This window comes from Gallinula chloropus (genome assembly GCF_964237585.1).
Source record: "Gallinula chloropus genome assembly, chromosome: 1".
NCBI lineage: Eukaryota > Metazoa > Chordata > Aves > Gruiformes > Rallidae > Gallinula > Gallinula chloropus.
The window spans coordinates 64,718,884-64,734,155 of NC_140085.1; the positions used below are offsets into that span (position 1 = coordinate 64,718,884).

General features: G+C 40.2%; 1 protein-coding gene across 8 annotated transcripts in view; it reads right to left on the bottom strand.

Annotated features, from left to right (window-relative positions):
• Positions 1–523: 523 nt before the first annotated feature.
• The window catches only part of BICD1 (BICD cargo adaptor 1), a gene marked incomplete at both ends in the record, with an annotated part of 177,711 nt that continues 162,962 nt past the window's right edge, over positions 524–15,272 (bottom strand). For 4 of the 8 annotated variants that reach the window (XM_084279262.1, XM_084279263.1, XM_084279261.1 and 1 more), the window contains one exon: positions 7,805–7,852. In XM_084279262.1, coding sequence (XP_084135388.1) covers positions 7,805–7,852 — 48 coding nt within the window. Of the gene's footprint in view, positions 612–7,776; positions 7,863–15,272 lie in introns of those variants that run through there. The other 4 variants (XM_084279257.1, XM_084279256.1, XM_084279259.1 and 1 more) reach the window with 3 other exon arrangements.

The following is a 15,272-nucleotide window of genomic DNA, read 5'->3' on the forward strand; positions in this document are numbered from 1 at the left end:
AATAAAATCAATTAAATACAACTCTCAAGAAGAAAAAAAAAAGGACTGTATTTTATAAACACAAATTCTGGTGCAAATGAAGTAAGAAATAAACATCACACCCTTAATGACAAAAGGAAATTTTAAGTGGTTCCTATGGCTGAACTTAGAGGACGTGAGGGTAGGATTTTTGCAACATACTTTTTTTAATATTGGCTTAAGTCTCTCGTTATTTCAGAGGTAAAGCCAAGCAGCTGGGAGGAACATTTCTTGTCGGGATGTTTAATTTCACTACACTTTAGTTGTAATAGCAAAGTTCGAATACAATCAGAGGAACCATAAAAAGTCTTCTTGATAGGTTGGGCTCTGTGCTTTGTGTTCTTCTTCTCAACCTTCCCTCAGTTGCCAGAGCAGGGGATATGAATCCAGACTTGTCAACGCAGCAACAAGGCAGGACCGTCTACCCGCTTGCTGGGAACAACCCCAACCCTTTGTTGCATGAACTCCGCTCTGTCTGCGTTTTCTCTTACGTTGCATGTGAAGGTTAGGGGTAAGGAGGAGGCTTAGAGAGACAGTTGAGAGGGGCACACTGAGAGCTGGAATGTGGCTGCTCTTCTGGGAGAGCATTAGGACTGAAAATCAAAAAGAAAAGACAAAAAGTGCTTAAAATTACAAGGCGAACTTTTTATGTGCACTTAAATAGTACAGGGCTGGAAGCAAACTTTAAAAGTAGATGAAGGTTTGTCTCTAAATCTGTATTCTCAGACCCAAAGTATACACAGAGAACATGCTCAATGTGCACACATCCGATGATGGCTGGGCACGGACATGAAGCGCCACAGATACCCTGCTTGCCAGTTCACGGACACAATTGGTCTCTCCGTGCTCTGATGGAAAATGCTGTGTGGAGACATGAATTCTTGTGCAAAATAGGGGAGCAAATTGGAAGGACAAAATGCAGGTGCCATCTTTATGTGAGCAGGAAAGATTTTTCTGTATGCAACTGAATACTTGTTTGCAATGAAGGACAGTGCCAGGCTGGAAATGCTGAAAATCGGGATTCAGCACTTCATGAAAATGTGATTGCTTACTGGATGTGACCTATTTGCCAGTACATTAGGACAAATACGGTGTAAGCTTCCTCCTCAGGAAACATAAGCATTACAGGATTTGTCATTAACACTTCCAAAGGTTGGGGGGGTGGGGGCACGGGGGGGGGCAGGGGGTGGTGGTGTTTGCTTTTGGTCTTGCGCTGTTTGAATCCTCTCATAGAATGGTTTCAGTTGGAAAAGACCTTCAAGATCATCGAGTCCAACCACCTATCCAGCCCTGCTAGGTCCAACACTACACCATGTCACCAAATATAACGTCTACTCTTCTTTTAAATTCCATCCTGTACTTCTGTTGTTTGACTGTTTTTCATACAGAATTTGTCTGGTAGCAGCTCTTAAGCCTCTAAATGTGCATTTACAGCACAGACTGCCGTACACTGCAGAAAGGTTCAAATTTGCTTTCAGCAAGCCGGGGGGGCTCGAGTAGCAGCCTAGCAGAGGCAGCATGAGGAGAAGGGGCAGCTAAAACAAACACAGCCCACTTCTTGGTGCAGGGTTCCAGGATGCTCCTGCTAGAAAAGCTTTGGATAACCCAGGTTTGCTCAGCAATCTATGCTACACTGCGGTGGGCAATGCAGAGACAGGTTCCTCAGCTTTGGCCAGTTCTGTTTTATAAAAGGGTGAGATTCAGCTCATCTAGCCAATGTGAAAGTATGTGACAGCCATTAAACTTTCAAAGAGAGCATGAGGCAAAACAAGATACCAAAATAGAATGCAAGTAAATGGAATTTATTTTTAAAATCCTCAAAAACCAGCTCTTTAAGGTGCCTGGGACGAGTTTTTTTCCTAACACTTCAAATGTTCTACAGTCTTGAAGTTATTCCAAGCTCAAAAGTGTGACAGATGATGAAGGACAATCATTTATGTCCCCATCTTCAAGAAAATTTGCCTTTTCTATTTTCCTTCTTTAGAAACCATGCTGTTACATATTATCTCTGCAGCACAGACTATTGGAGTGTTGGTTGAAGGAATGCAATTAGTCTATTGCTGCAAATGAATCAATTTGAAATGCCAAAGGTATTTGAAAATTTGCCACTGGGAAAGCAAGCGGTACTGAAAATGCCTGTAGTTCCACTTACAGCATTTACTTAGGGAATCAAAGTGACATTGCACTTGCTTGAAGACAGAAACAAGTCAGCATCATCACAATTAAGAAATTAGATGGAAATGTCCACATTTTCAATTCCAAAAAGCCAAGACTATGACCATAAATCCACAGGTATTGCAACGCAGCAGGAGCAACAGCCCTTGCACCTATGGGCTTCTGTAAAGATTATAGCCCTGCATGTCTTAAGTTAGGTCCCATTTCACACTACTGCTCCTGAAGATGAGGTTCCTGATTGCAAAACAGCTGGTGAGAGTGGGTTACAGAAGCTCAGGACCTCACAAGCTTTGTTTTGTGCTTAGCTGCATAGGTCAGTCCCAAAGTATTCAGTGCTATGGCCTATGACTCCTCAGTTTACATACAGATTTAATCTAACCCTAAGCACCTAGGTATAAATATTTAATCTAAAATATTTTCTTGAAGCTTAGTAGTTGGACTCACTGATTGAAGCACTCTAAGACATGAAACCTATCTTCTCTAAGTAATTCTTCCCATGGCTGTAACTATCCTGCTGTTTGGGGCAATCCCAAGCACAAATACAGAATGGGTTGAGAACAGCCCTGAGGAGAAGGACTTGGGGGTGGTAGGTGATGAGAAGCTAAACATGAGCTGGCATGGGGCACCTGCAGCCCTGAAAGCAAGCCATATTCTGGGCTGCATCCAAAGAAGCATGACCAGCAGGTTGAGGGAGGTGATTCTCCCCCTCTACTCTGCTCTCGTGAGACTGCATCTGGAACACTCTGTCCAGCTCTGGACCGCCCAACATAAAAAGGACATGGAGCTGTTGGAGCAAGTCCAGAGGAGGGCCACAAAGATGATCAGAGGGCTGGAGCATCTCTCCTGTGGTGACAGGTTGAGAGATTTGGGTTTGTTCAGCCTGGAGAAAAGAAGGCTCCAGGAAGACTCTAGAGCAGCCTTCCAGTGCGTGAAGGGACCTACAGAAATGCTGAAGAGGGACTGTTTACAAGGGCAGGTAGTGACAGAACAAGGTGGGGGTGGGGTGGTGGTTTAAACTGAAGGAGGGGATATTTACATTAGTTATGAGGAAAAAATTCCCTGTGAGGACAGTGAGGCATTAGATTAGTGTGCCCAGAGAAGCCATGGCTGTTCTGTCCCTGGCAGTGTTCAAGGCCAGGTTGGATGGGGCTTTGGGCAGCCTAGTCTAGTGTCTACTCAAACAAATCTGTTTCAGTGTCAGGAATGACTGCAGACAGGCTCAAAATGCCTGTATTTACTCTCAAACATGCACTCATCAAAAGCCCTGTTCCTGGCCTCAACAACTTAAAAGTTTTCAAAGTAGGAGAAGCACTAGTCTTAAGTCCTTCAGAGAAGTAAAAGTGAATTTAAACTTTAACATCACATTTGGGGAAGACAGACAAGGAGGTGGTCATATTACCCTACAAAGACTACCTTACTCTACTCCCTTGCTGCCCCATTTAGTTTTTCAAAGGACGTCTTACAAACAGAAAGGAATGGAAACTCGACAGATACTTTCCTTGGTCATTAGCAGAGAAGTATTTTTCTTTTGGATGTTCCTGCCCAGCTTGAAAACTAAGCAATGCAAGATGTCCATGATCTGAGGGAGAGGGCTGGTGAGGAACTGGCCATAGTGACCAATGACTAATTACATATAGCAATGGCCTGAAAGAAGACCTCTTTGAGACAAGTGAGATTCTCCTCTACACAAATATGCACACCAATAACGATGCTTTGGCATGACCTTCAGGACAAAGTCAGCCCGGGCTGCAAATATTGTCATACAGACTCTCTCAGACTAAGTTCAGATTTGGAAGCACTGTGCTTAGAATTGCATTCTTTTTCTCTTCATGGGAATTCTGCATCACTGCTTCTGAAATACAAGCACATTTTTGTGCACAGAAAAGATGCAAGTTTTAGTCTCACTATTCCCCCTTTCAACCAATAGTAAATATTAGAGGGATTAGGAATAGAAAAAAACTTATAAGATCATCATGTACCATTGCAACAACATGTATACATCCATCATTCGTGTCCTAGTACATTTGAATCTTACTCTAACACTCTACTCTTGTACCATCCTCTCTTCAGAAAAAATCAACCCATACAGCCAGTTCAGTGATTCAGATTACTGAACGTAAACAGAAATTACATCAGAATCAGCAAGTGACACATGGCATGCAGTGTGCTTTTTATGTCAGTATAAGTGACTGTGGCAGCAGGTCCCAGAGCTGAGCTATCAGGCACACTGACAGTCGCGGGCAGCAGAAGATGCAGGTGAGTTTGCTAGCGTGGAAAAACAGAGACATGAAGGAACCTGAAGCTGTTGATTATTAACTGACAATAACGAAGAATATTGTTACATCCCCCTCCAGGGATACATTGAGCTTTTAAACAATTTGGGTTTGACAGAAGTATTTATAAACCTCTCTTTAAAGGCTAGTATTATTTGGGGATCTATTCATTCAGTTGATGAATGAAATCTGTGCCTTTCTTTGTGCTATTATTATTGTCTGGGTTTGAACAGCTTTTTTTGTTCCCTCCCCCCCCTTTTTTTTTTCTCCAGCACAAAATGCTAGTCATGTATTTCTGAAATCAATTGGAAAATGGCATGCAAAGCCCTTTGGTGTTAGTAACTACTCTGGTCTTTGTCTTAAAGGCACCATCCACATGCAATATTGTCTGGCATCGATTGTGACTGTACCAAATCAGCATCTGAAAATATAAACAGACCAGTGATTGGTTTGGAATGCATCCATTTGTCATGCAGTAATATTTTACCTTATTTTTAATTTACTTCCTAGTTCATATGAAATAAAAGCATTATTTCTTGTTAAAAATTAATATTAGTTTCATTTGCGGTATCACTTTTTGGGGGTTGGTTTTTTGTTTGTTTGTTTTTATTAACAGATTACTTGGGTGTAGAGTTTGACCTCTGATAATGAAAATGAGTTTTTTCACCACATTCAACAGAAACCTCAATACAGTCCCAGACTCACTCTTTTTAACATTGGATGATGGTTATATTTTAACCTTGTCCAATAGACCATCAGGCAGGTAGCTACAGATGCCAGGGAAGGGTCAACATCATCCAGTAATTTTCAGGGTAGATTTGGTTGTTTGCCCCATACTCCTGGACCTGGAATTAAGTTGATGCATGGATGGTAGAGTGAGACTTCCATGTGGTTTACCAAAACCTATGCACTGGAATCAGGGAGCTTTTACAGTCACTAGAAAAATCAGATTTACACAAGTCCCACTCCAAATTCAGTATAGAGAACAGGAGAGGGAAAACTCTCTGTGCTTGACGTTGAAGTCCAGAATAAATCTGTGCAATGGTCAGGCACAATAACTGTTTTGAATACAATTAGTCATACTGCAGGATGCAGAAAACACCTGTGTGCATTACAAGTCTTAACAAGCTGTTGCTTGATCCTGGGTGAAATGCCACTGAGAGGTCACATTATTGCAAGAGTAATGTTGGAGACAATAAAAAACCCCGAACATACCTCTCTCAAAACGGGTGATTTCAGGGGTGGGCACAGCTTTAATCTGCCTCATTCGGCATCGCTTGATTGGAAGCACTGTGGGAAGGGGCTATCAGAGGATGAGGAAGGGCAGTACAAGCTTCCCTCTTCCTCCTCTGACAGATTCAGAAAATCTGAATTTCAGTGAGTCTAACTGCTTCCTGAAATTCCTTTGCATTTTACTCCAGATTTTAATTACTTTAAAGCAATCAGAAACTTAGGCCATCATGTTGACTTACACTAGATCTGTTACGTTTCGCTGCTCTATGAAGCTGTGCAGCTATGTGGCTGAGACAAGAATAGCAACAGTGTTAATACATCAGCAAGCCTGTTGTTTTCACTTCAGTAGAAGCATATTGACCTGGTGGTTAAAGCCAATAGTCATTTGAAAGTCAGTAGTTCAGCCAAGTTTACTGACGTGTGTTTGTCAGAGGACTGATCTGATTTTATTTATTTATTTTTAAAATATTAACCATGATTTTATTTATCACTATTGTTTTGCATCGACCATGGGTTTGATTTGGAAATATGGCAAGAAAGGCCTCTCAAACAACACTTCCAGTTCTGGTTGTAGCTAATGAGGACTTCCTAATTGAGGAAGAATTCAGGGACAAGCCAGAAAACCCTGAGACTTTCCTTTGGACCTTATCCCTTCCTGGGGGGTTGTTTGCCAAACAACATAATGTCTAATTTACAGTGTAATGCCTGCAGGTAAGTGCATAGCAGTAGTAAATCAGGTAGGACTTCCATTCTGAGAAGAAGATTTCAAATTGCAGGAGCAATTGATTGTTAACATTTAGAGAGGATCAGTAGTACAGCCTCTTCTCCACCAGGAGAGTAGCTATGGAAGGAGCAAAACAGGCTTTGTTTTTGTGACGGTGAATTAAATAGAATTAAAATAAGGCTTATTGACATTAAACTTCCATGTATCCAAAGCTCCAAATGATATTCTGAAATTTTTGCGACTTCTAAAATCCAGCAGAAACCACTCCACAGGGATTTTAAGGATTCTAAATGGAACCGGTAACTTTTTTTTTCAGTGTGCTGCAAAACTCCAAAGTGCAAACAAGTAAGTGGTACTTATCAGTTATGATGAGCTTTCACCAACTTCTCAGTAAAATTTTCATAATACCCATAAGTAGTATGGAAGTTAAGGAAGTTAATACTATTTCCATTTTATAGGCAATAAAAGAGAGGCACGAGCAAAACGGCTGTTCCAAGGCCACAAAGGGACCTCTTGTGACCTGCAGAATTCACTCAGCAATGCCTGACAAGCAGTCTGAAGGCTGTATCAAGCCCATTCCCAGTGGGTATCCCTGCAGACTCCCACACACGTGCAGTTCAGTGCTGCATGGGAGACAGTTTCATTATATGTAGAGCTATAGATCAGCTTGGCCACCTCAGATCAGGATAAGGCCTAAAAATAATCTATTTCAGCTAAGAGTGTAGGCATAAGTGAATGTATGCACAGAATATACCATGAACAGATAAGGAAAATACTGCAATCTCTTTTTCCTTGGGTTGTTTTTTGTGCCTCAACTCAATCTCAGAAGCATGATTTGGCCTTTGCACCACCTCTGAGCAAGGACATCAGGAGTTTACTTTTAACAAGAAGATTAAGAACTGATTCCAGTGGGTCTGAGTTTCCAGGCCAGATGGAGCTTCCTCAGGAGCGCCTGCTAAAATCTCACATGTGTCTTTGAAATATCACCTTACAAAAAGAGAAACCTACACTTACCCCGAAAATTCAAAGTCCCCCACTTACATAAATTTATCTAGCAACAAAATAGAATCATTAATGGTTTTGGTATTATTGAGAAATTGCATTAGAAGGCCAAATGAGGGCTGCAAGAGCCAAGCTTTGCATTCTTTTCCATATTTTTACATAGACACAAGCGCCTGAATGCTGTGACTTCTGTTTGTGCTGTCACTGCAGAAATTATCGCTGCTCCTCAAGCTGCTAAATGTTCACTGTTAGTGAAGGGCTGCAGCGAAGAGCTTCAGTGCAAGGCAGAGGAAGGGAGGTGCAGGCGTGCATGCAGCTATGTGCAAAGAGAAAAGAGTTAGTGAAGTTTACCTGACAGTCTGGCAATCTGGCCCCCTGGCTAGTTGTGAGCCGTGTGGCGGTATGGAGGCAGCAGGCTGCTGACAATCTACAAGAAACTGATAAATTAGACATATATACAGAGAGATTACAGAGCAAGGGGTTAGTAACAGTACTACACGGGCTACGCATCTGATGGAGAGATTTAGTGAGGAATGTGTTCTTGGTTCCTTATCTGACAGAAACACCTTTTTTTTTTTTTGTAGCAATAACATCAGTTGTTGCTTTTTTCTTTTTCACAAGAAGCACTAGAGACATTTCTGTTTGGCAAGTTTTTGTTTAAATAGACAGCAATAGCGGGCTGTATTCAGGGTCTAGGTTTAAACCTTGCACTCGTTATTCTTCTGACCTTGTACTCATCATTCTTCTGCTGGTGATGAAATTGTTTTGCTTACATCTAAGATAAAAAGTGTCAATAAAGCTATCCAAAATTCTTGCAGAGAACTTAGATCTCTGTAACAACAATTATAGATACCATGTCGTTATGGTCTTCCAAAAAAAAAAGCTTGAAAGAAAAATCTTTGCAACGTCTACAATAGCGCTTGTGAGATTATTTTTTAATAGAGAAAAGAGATAAATTGAAACAGTAATTTTCCACTGTTCTGTCTTGATTATTATATCAATTCTCTGCCAGAGCAGTTTCCACATTAATCACTTGCAAAGATGCATTCCAGCCAAACAATCTTTTATTGCTACATTTTTTACAGTGACATTTGGAAGATGAAGACAGCTTTACACTCAAGAATATTTGTGGAACTTCAGGAAAGTAGTTGAACAAGACAATCCTGCTTTCTAGTTCACTGGTTCCTACCAAGATCTCCAGATTTGCTAATTTTCCCTGCAGTGGCCTGGCCTTGCATTCCACAGCCTGCGTGATTCTGATTGTCTGCTCCTTTTGAACATCAAAAGCTACAAGTGAAATCCTGACCATCTGGAAAACTACTGCAGATAACTTGTTACCTTCAGCAGGCTTTGCTGACCTACCATCCTCTCGGACTGCTTCAACCTGAATTCTCAGCCTGATTCTTTCTGTGGAAAGGAGCTACCTTCCCCTCAGCCTTAACAATGAAAACACTAGACTTCACATATGTGGAAAGAATTTGATTTTGTTGGGGTTTTTGTGGGGGCTTTTTGTTTGGTTGGTTGGTTTTTCTTCCCTGTCAATTGGTTGCTACTTAAACTCAACACCAGTAATCATTTCTCTTTACAATGTGTATGTTTTCCAAAACTCACTTCTATTCTTTGTCTCAATCAAGTGGAAGAACATGTAAGTAATTTGCTGTCAAGTGTCTTGAGACATCAGGTACTTGCAGAACAACACAGCTTCCTAGCAACACTGAGCATCATATCCAGTAGCATAACATTTCCCTTTCATTACAAGCCCAGAGTGCTGCTCCCAACTTCCTATGAAGATCTGTGCTGACCTCCAGTGGGTGGAAGCAAGTGTGCCTAAATCACTGGCTTACTGCTTCGGCCAAGAAGAGAAGGTTTTGGACCTATTGTCAAGTGCACAGGTACGAATATCAGAAATAAAATATATGCACAGTTAGTGCTGACACTATTGTGTAGGAAAGCAGAAATGGGATGAGAAAGGATACTGTGCCATTCTATCATTAATCAGGACAGTGACTATAGTCCGTACCTCTTTTAGCAGAGGAGTGCAAGTGTTTGCAGTGTATTTGAACCATGAATAAACATGTCTGTCATTTCAGCTCAAGGCTCAGTTTGGAAGGAAAGGTACCTGGGGGGACAGATAGAGCACGCTAACTGCAAAGGGGAAATGATTGTAAAAATAAAATTTAAAAAAAAAAGAATGGCTTATTGTAAACAAGCTAGTTTGCAGAAGTCCAAAGCAAAGTCATTGCTGACAGTTTAATAGAAGGAGGTCAGTGAGGAATGGAGTACAGAACAGAATGCCATGTGATAAAGAGGTGCAAACAGGTTTCATAAATACAGAAGAAATTGTTCTGACAGGCCTTGCCAGAACAACACAAATGCCTGATTTATGATCCTATTCTAATATTTCAAACATCCTGCAAACATTTTATGATGCCTTTTCATTTCCTAGATTTGGCAGAACATGTGAATAGAGCGCCAAATTCTGCATGTGTTATGCAACCTGGATAATAACTACTTGATACGAGCTCGAAGTTCACATGAAACTCCCTCAAAGTTCACATGGAACAGTTCTACCTGGCGTCAGCAATGCTCACACATCAGTGCAAAATGCAGAGATCCACATGACTTAAAATGGCTGAATTGTCCTCCTACATCCTGCAAGAGTGAAGGTTTTGAGGATTATGCTAGGGAAGAGCTAAGCAGAATGCATATGGCTTACATATATGCATTTCAAATTCAAAGGAGCTCTTATCTACTTACGTCCAAGTAGCTGTGCCAGAGCAAACTTTATTCCTTATGTATTCAAATCTTTTAAGTATTTTGAAGAGTTTAAAACTCTATTCTCTAATGCTGTGTTTATGACTATCATAATGTCACAAGAGGTAATTTCAAAGGTGAAAACTAGAAGGCAGCATTTGGTCCTTCCCTTCTATACTAAGGGACTCCTGCCTGTATCAAATAAATGTTTGTTTCTTTCTGAAATACTCAGTTGAAAGTTAAAAGCTTCAAAGATGCCCTTGCTGATTCTGTGGTCAATGTCCCATACCATAAAGATAAGGAAGGAAAGACTTGCTCTTTTTTACTAAAAAATAATAATAAAAAATCTTAAAAAAATACATTCGAAGAGGCCTGTTCAGAGTATTTTTCAGGTCTCAGTGTCAGTTAAGCTACAGAGTGAAAGGACAGTTTGTTATTTGTGTATAAGACACTTGGAGAACAGACAGATGTTACTTTCTGTTGTGTCTTTAGAAAACACCCCTCACAAAATGATTAATAAAGCAATTAAATACAGATTCTCTCTTTTCTCTGTCATCACCAGCTGCTGAGAGGAAATAAACCACTGTGGGCAGGGGACGGGCTGGCTGGTCTCTTAAGAGACCTTTAATAATTCTATGGAACTATAACCAAGAAATTAAGTTCAGTGACCATTTCAACCCCAACAGGCAAAGAGGAGGTATTGTGCACAGAGAAAAGTTATACACCAGCTTTCAGTGAATTCAGCAGGCCTTGAGTCTGTAGCGAGCCCCGCGGCAGTGTCAGACACTGTTCACTGCTGCATCTGTTGTAGGTTTGAGATCTGACTTGTGCCACATGTTAGGCCTGTTCCAATTTTCCAGCCATTTGCTGGCAATGGTGGCGTAAAGGACTTGGAGATTTCCTCTTGCACAGATTAGCCAGCGCTGATTTCCCTTTGGAATCTAATGCCCAGCCCTAATCAGTCTAGTCAGTTCCTGGTGTAAGAGCATTAAAAATAACAAGCTCAGAGAAGCTACATGTGCTCACATGAGGACTGAATGCTCTGCTATCTGTTATCTGCTGAGAGCAAATCTCACCAAAAAAAAAAGAAAGTATTTTCCTGTGCTTCCCTCTGGCTCCCAACACATTTCCCTCCTGTCACAAGATGTGCTCTGCCCTCCGGTCTGTGAACTGGGTGACTCTGACACAGACCTGCTTAACTGGGTTATTAGTGTCCGAGAGATGGGCATGCCTTCTGTCGACATCAGCAATGTCCTCAGTGAAAACCCTACGTGCAAGCGTTTTCAGTCCCACCTGCTCAGGGCCCAGCATGCTGCAATGGAACATCTCAGCACATTTGTGACACTCAGTAAATTGCTAGACTCTACGCAGCGCTGTAAAAGACCAAGACTAGCAAGACCCCCAAGATAAGCACTGGGGATGCTGTGAATGAGTAACAGAGATGTAACATACTTTTGACCATGTCTAGCTTGATTAATCAATAGGGAGCTTTTGTCTCTTACCTGAAGGGTAAAACTGACAGTCAAACAACAAACTAATCAAATTTTTTTTTTCTTTTAACAGGTACTGTTACATATTTGGTATTTCTGAAATGAAAAATATTGGGAAAAATCCGTTCTTGACAAAGGAAAAGCTCTCAAGAATTCCTTATTACAAAAAATAAGATTAAGGCCAGTGTTTTAAAACAAACTCTCCTTAGCATCCCACTGACCACTCCACAGAAATTCTTCCTTTCCTAGTTAAAAGTTTTTCAATGATCTCGTTTTTTGTCATGCTACCCAATGTTCCATAAAGTTTGAGAAATTTGATAACATGTTTGTGGAGATGTTATTGACAATTTACTTGAAAAGAGAAGCTGTTTCCATTTATATGGTAATGAATTGTTTTCTTCCCAGAGATGTCAATTTAATGGGAAAGAATGACTGGGTAATAGCATGAGTCAAAAGTATTGGGCAAAGAACAAATCAGTAATCTTCTGGTTGTGCAGCAGCAGAAACATGCTGTACTGCACAGTGAGTCCTATGAAAACAGTAAGTCAATCCTCTCTACTCAAAGGTGGGGAACAAGGAAAATTTCCAAATCTAAGACACAAATGTGAGATGTCAAGAAAAACAGGGCAGAGGGTACTGAAACACTCACCCCCCCCTTCTGAATTGACATTTCTAGAGATGCTTTCAAATTGTAATGTGACAGGATGAGAAAAGTCCCAAACAGATTAAGTCCAGGGGTGATGAGGACATAAATTTATACTATTATTTGACTAGCTTTCAATTCTAATTTATCTCTGTTTTTCTAATGGATGCCAAGAAAACTTTGACCTTCCTCAAGGCCAAGAGGAACTTTAAGTGGTTATGGTTATCTCAAAGACCAGCTGGTGAGAGGACAGCTGTCACTTACCTTCAGGGAAAAAAACGCATGAACAATGGTACAGGTCAAAGATTAGGAGAGTCTCTCCCTTCTCCTGCTTCCAGGGTCAGTTTGTGTCTGGAAATAACACAGTTACCTCTGCCCTATGCACAGCCCAAGCTGATCAGACTGCCAGCTGCAAACTGGGTGCAGTCCTGCATTTCTGTGTCCTCTCCTTCCAGGGACAATTGAACAGTGGAAAAACCACAGGGAGCCTGGCTGACCTTATTAACCCCATCTCTCTTTGAGTAGGAGTTACTTGGGTCCTCCTAGTTTGGGATCAAAAGGAGCAGCACCAAGGGACCCAGTAATGGTACAGAGCCATTGTACAGCTCCATGAAGGCCAGCCCTGTTTTGGCAGAGCTAGCACACAGGCAGCCTAATAAATTTCACCAGGTGCAAGTTAGCTCCTGCACAGACATTTTCCAGTGCCCAGATTCTCTGGGTTTTCCCACTGTCTGAGTTTCACCTCTGCTCCTATTGAACTGAATAATGGATTATTGATTGGAGAGTGATTTATCAATGCAGTATCAGTTTTGGCTTACTTCACAGAAAAACTGATCTATTATGAAATTTTTATGTCAATTCTTTAAACACCCAGGCACCTCGTATCTTAAGCTTGCAACTCAGAAAAACTTGGTGTCTCAGATTATTTTTGGTTGGAGATGTTTCATCAAGAATGAATTCTTCCACTCATTATTTCTTAAGTCTTCTCAAAAATTATTTGAAGAATAAAGGCTGGGAGACTGGAACATGCTGCTGAACTCCCATTTACACACAAAGCTGAAGGAATCAGCTATAGCTGCATAGTGCACTATGACGCAATAGGCCAGTGATAGGTTGCATCTAAAATCCTCATCTCCTGTCATCTCCACATGTCCACAGTTTTTCTTGCAAATGAAAGTTCTCCTTAGGATTAAGAGCAAGTGGTTGAGCTTATTGAGACAGATAGTGTGTTTAATTAGTATTTTCTTATAGCGTTCAGATAAACATTACCTGTCTCAGCAATTTCCACAAACCAATTCATGGAACACCACTAACAACTTCATGCATTACCTGACAGATGTGGTTTAGTAGGTCACTGATTCAGTGGTTTTCTAGAACACGTCAGGTTCCTTTGCTGCGTTCCAATGAGGTTTTTCATCTATACAGCAGCTATACTAAATGGAGTGGATCTTTCCCTTATTCCATATTTTGCATGACTTGATTTCTATTTTCTTTTCTGTTTCCCCATCCGTTCATGTGCTTCAGTGTTGCTGTAAGCTCAAAGTATAGTGATAATGCCATATACCTGCCTTGCCCTTTGCTATAGCTCATATTAGGAACAGTTTAAAAAAAAATAACACCACCTCATCATTAACAAAAATAATTAAATGCATTTCTCTCCAATTACAGACTAAGAGCATCGAGAGTTTTCTTGTTAGCTCTGTAGGCTTTGTCAGATTTTCTATATCATAATGAATTTATGATATTTCTCAAATGGGTTCTATGACTGTTTTAAATAATTCCTCATTAAATCTATTGAGAAGCCAAATAATGGGTTAGTAAAATAGCAGAAATGGAAATGGCAGAAGATGAAAATACATATTCAGTTCCTTTCTTTTATATACAGTTCATAAAAAGCACATTTAGAAAGGTCTGATGATTCATGAAATACTTACTAAGAGACACACACGTTTTAAACATTTCAAAAGGGGAAAAGAAAGGTATTAAAAATACAGAAATCATGACATTTCTGACTTGTTGGTTACCCTTCCATGGAAACATAAGTATCTAGAATACATTTCAGATGGCCACAAATAGGTCCAACCCAAAAATACTTGCAATATTTTAGAGGTAAAGAAGGCCATGATCCACAACTTGAAGTCAGTGGGAACAAGAACTTTAGTAGGCTTTGGAAGAAACAGTGTAAGGTACAACTATAAGCTTTCATAGCCCTGAAAAAATGCAGACAGGGAGATACTTACAATTAGGGATACTAGTCTTGGTTAAAGAATGACTGGTGAGCTTACTCCATACATCCAAAGGAACTGCTCTGTTAGAAAGCTAAAATATCAGCATGTCTAATTTAAACAGACTCACTTCAGCTTTGCCTATTTTATGAGATGAGAAGCACAATTTTGAATATTATTGATTTTTACCATCAAATATACAGGAAGTCATGAAACCCCATTAAACCTTGTCATAAAAGTAGATAAAGATGGATGACTCTTGTTACCAACACTGACAAGATACTTCAATAGCTGTTTTAGTAGATTGATAAGACTGGATTCCAAAGCCCAAAATTTTCATAGGTCACATGGCAATATGTGCCTTAAAGATACGATTACCTGCATACCTGTGTAGTTAGAAACAACCAAAACTCTAATATTTTACTGGAGAACTTCAACAAATGATGTTAATATTAACCATTCCATCCAGAAAGGAGGTCATAACTTAGAGAGCTAGAGAAAAATGTCAATAACCTTTTAATGAAAATATACAACAGTAAGGCATGGATTTCACTGCAATCTTTTTTTTTTTTTTTGTAATGTTTTAACAAACAGATTGTGGCTTCTATTAAAAATAGGTTTTGTTTCAGAACTGCTTTCTTGATATCGTGAAAACAGAAATAGAAATTAAATGAACCTTGTAGAACTGCAGTGAATTCATGCTATAACAGCTAAATTATATCGAAGTAGCTAAAT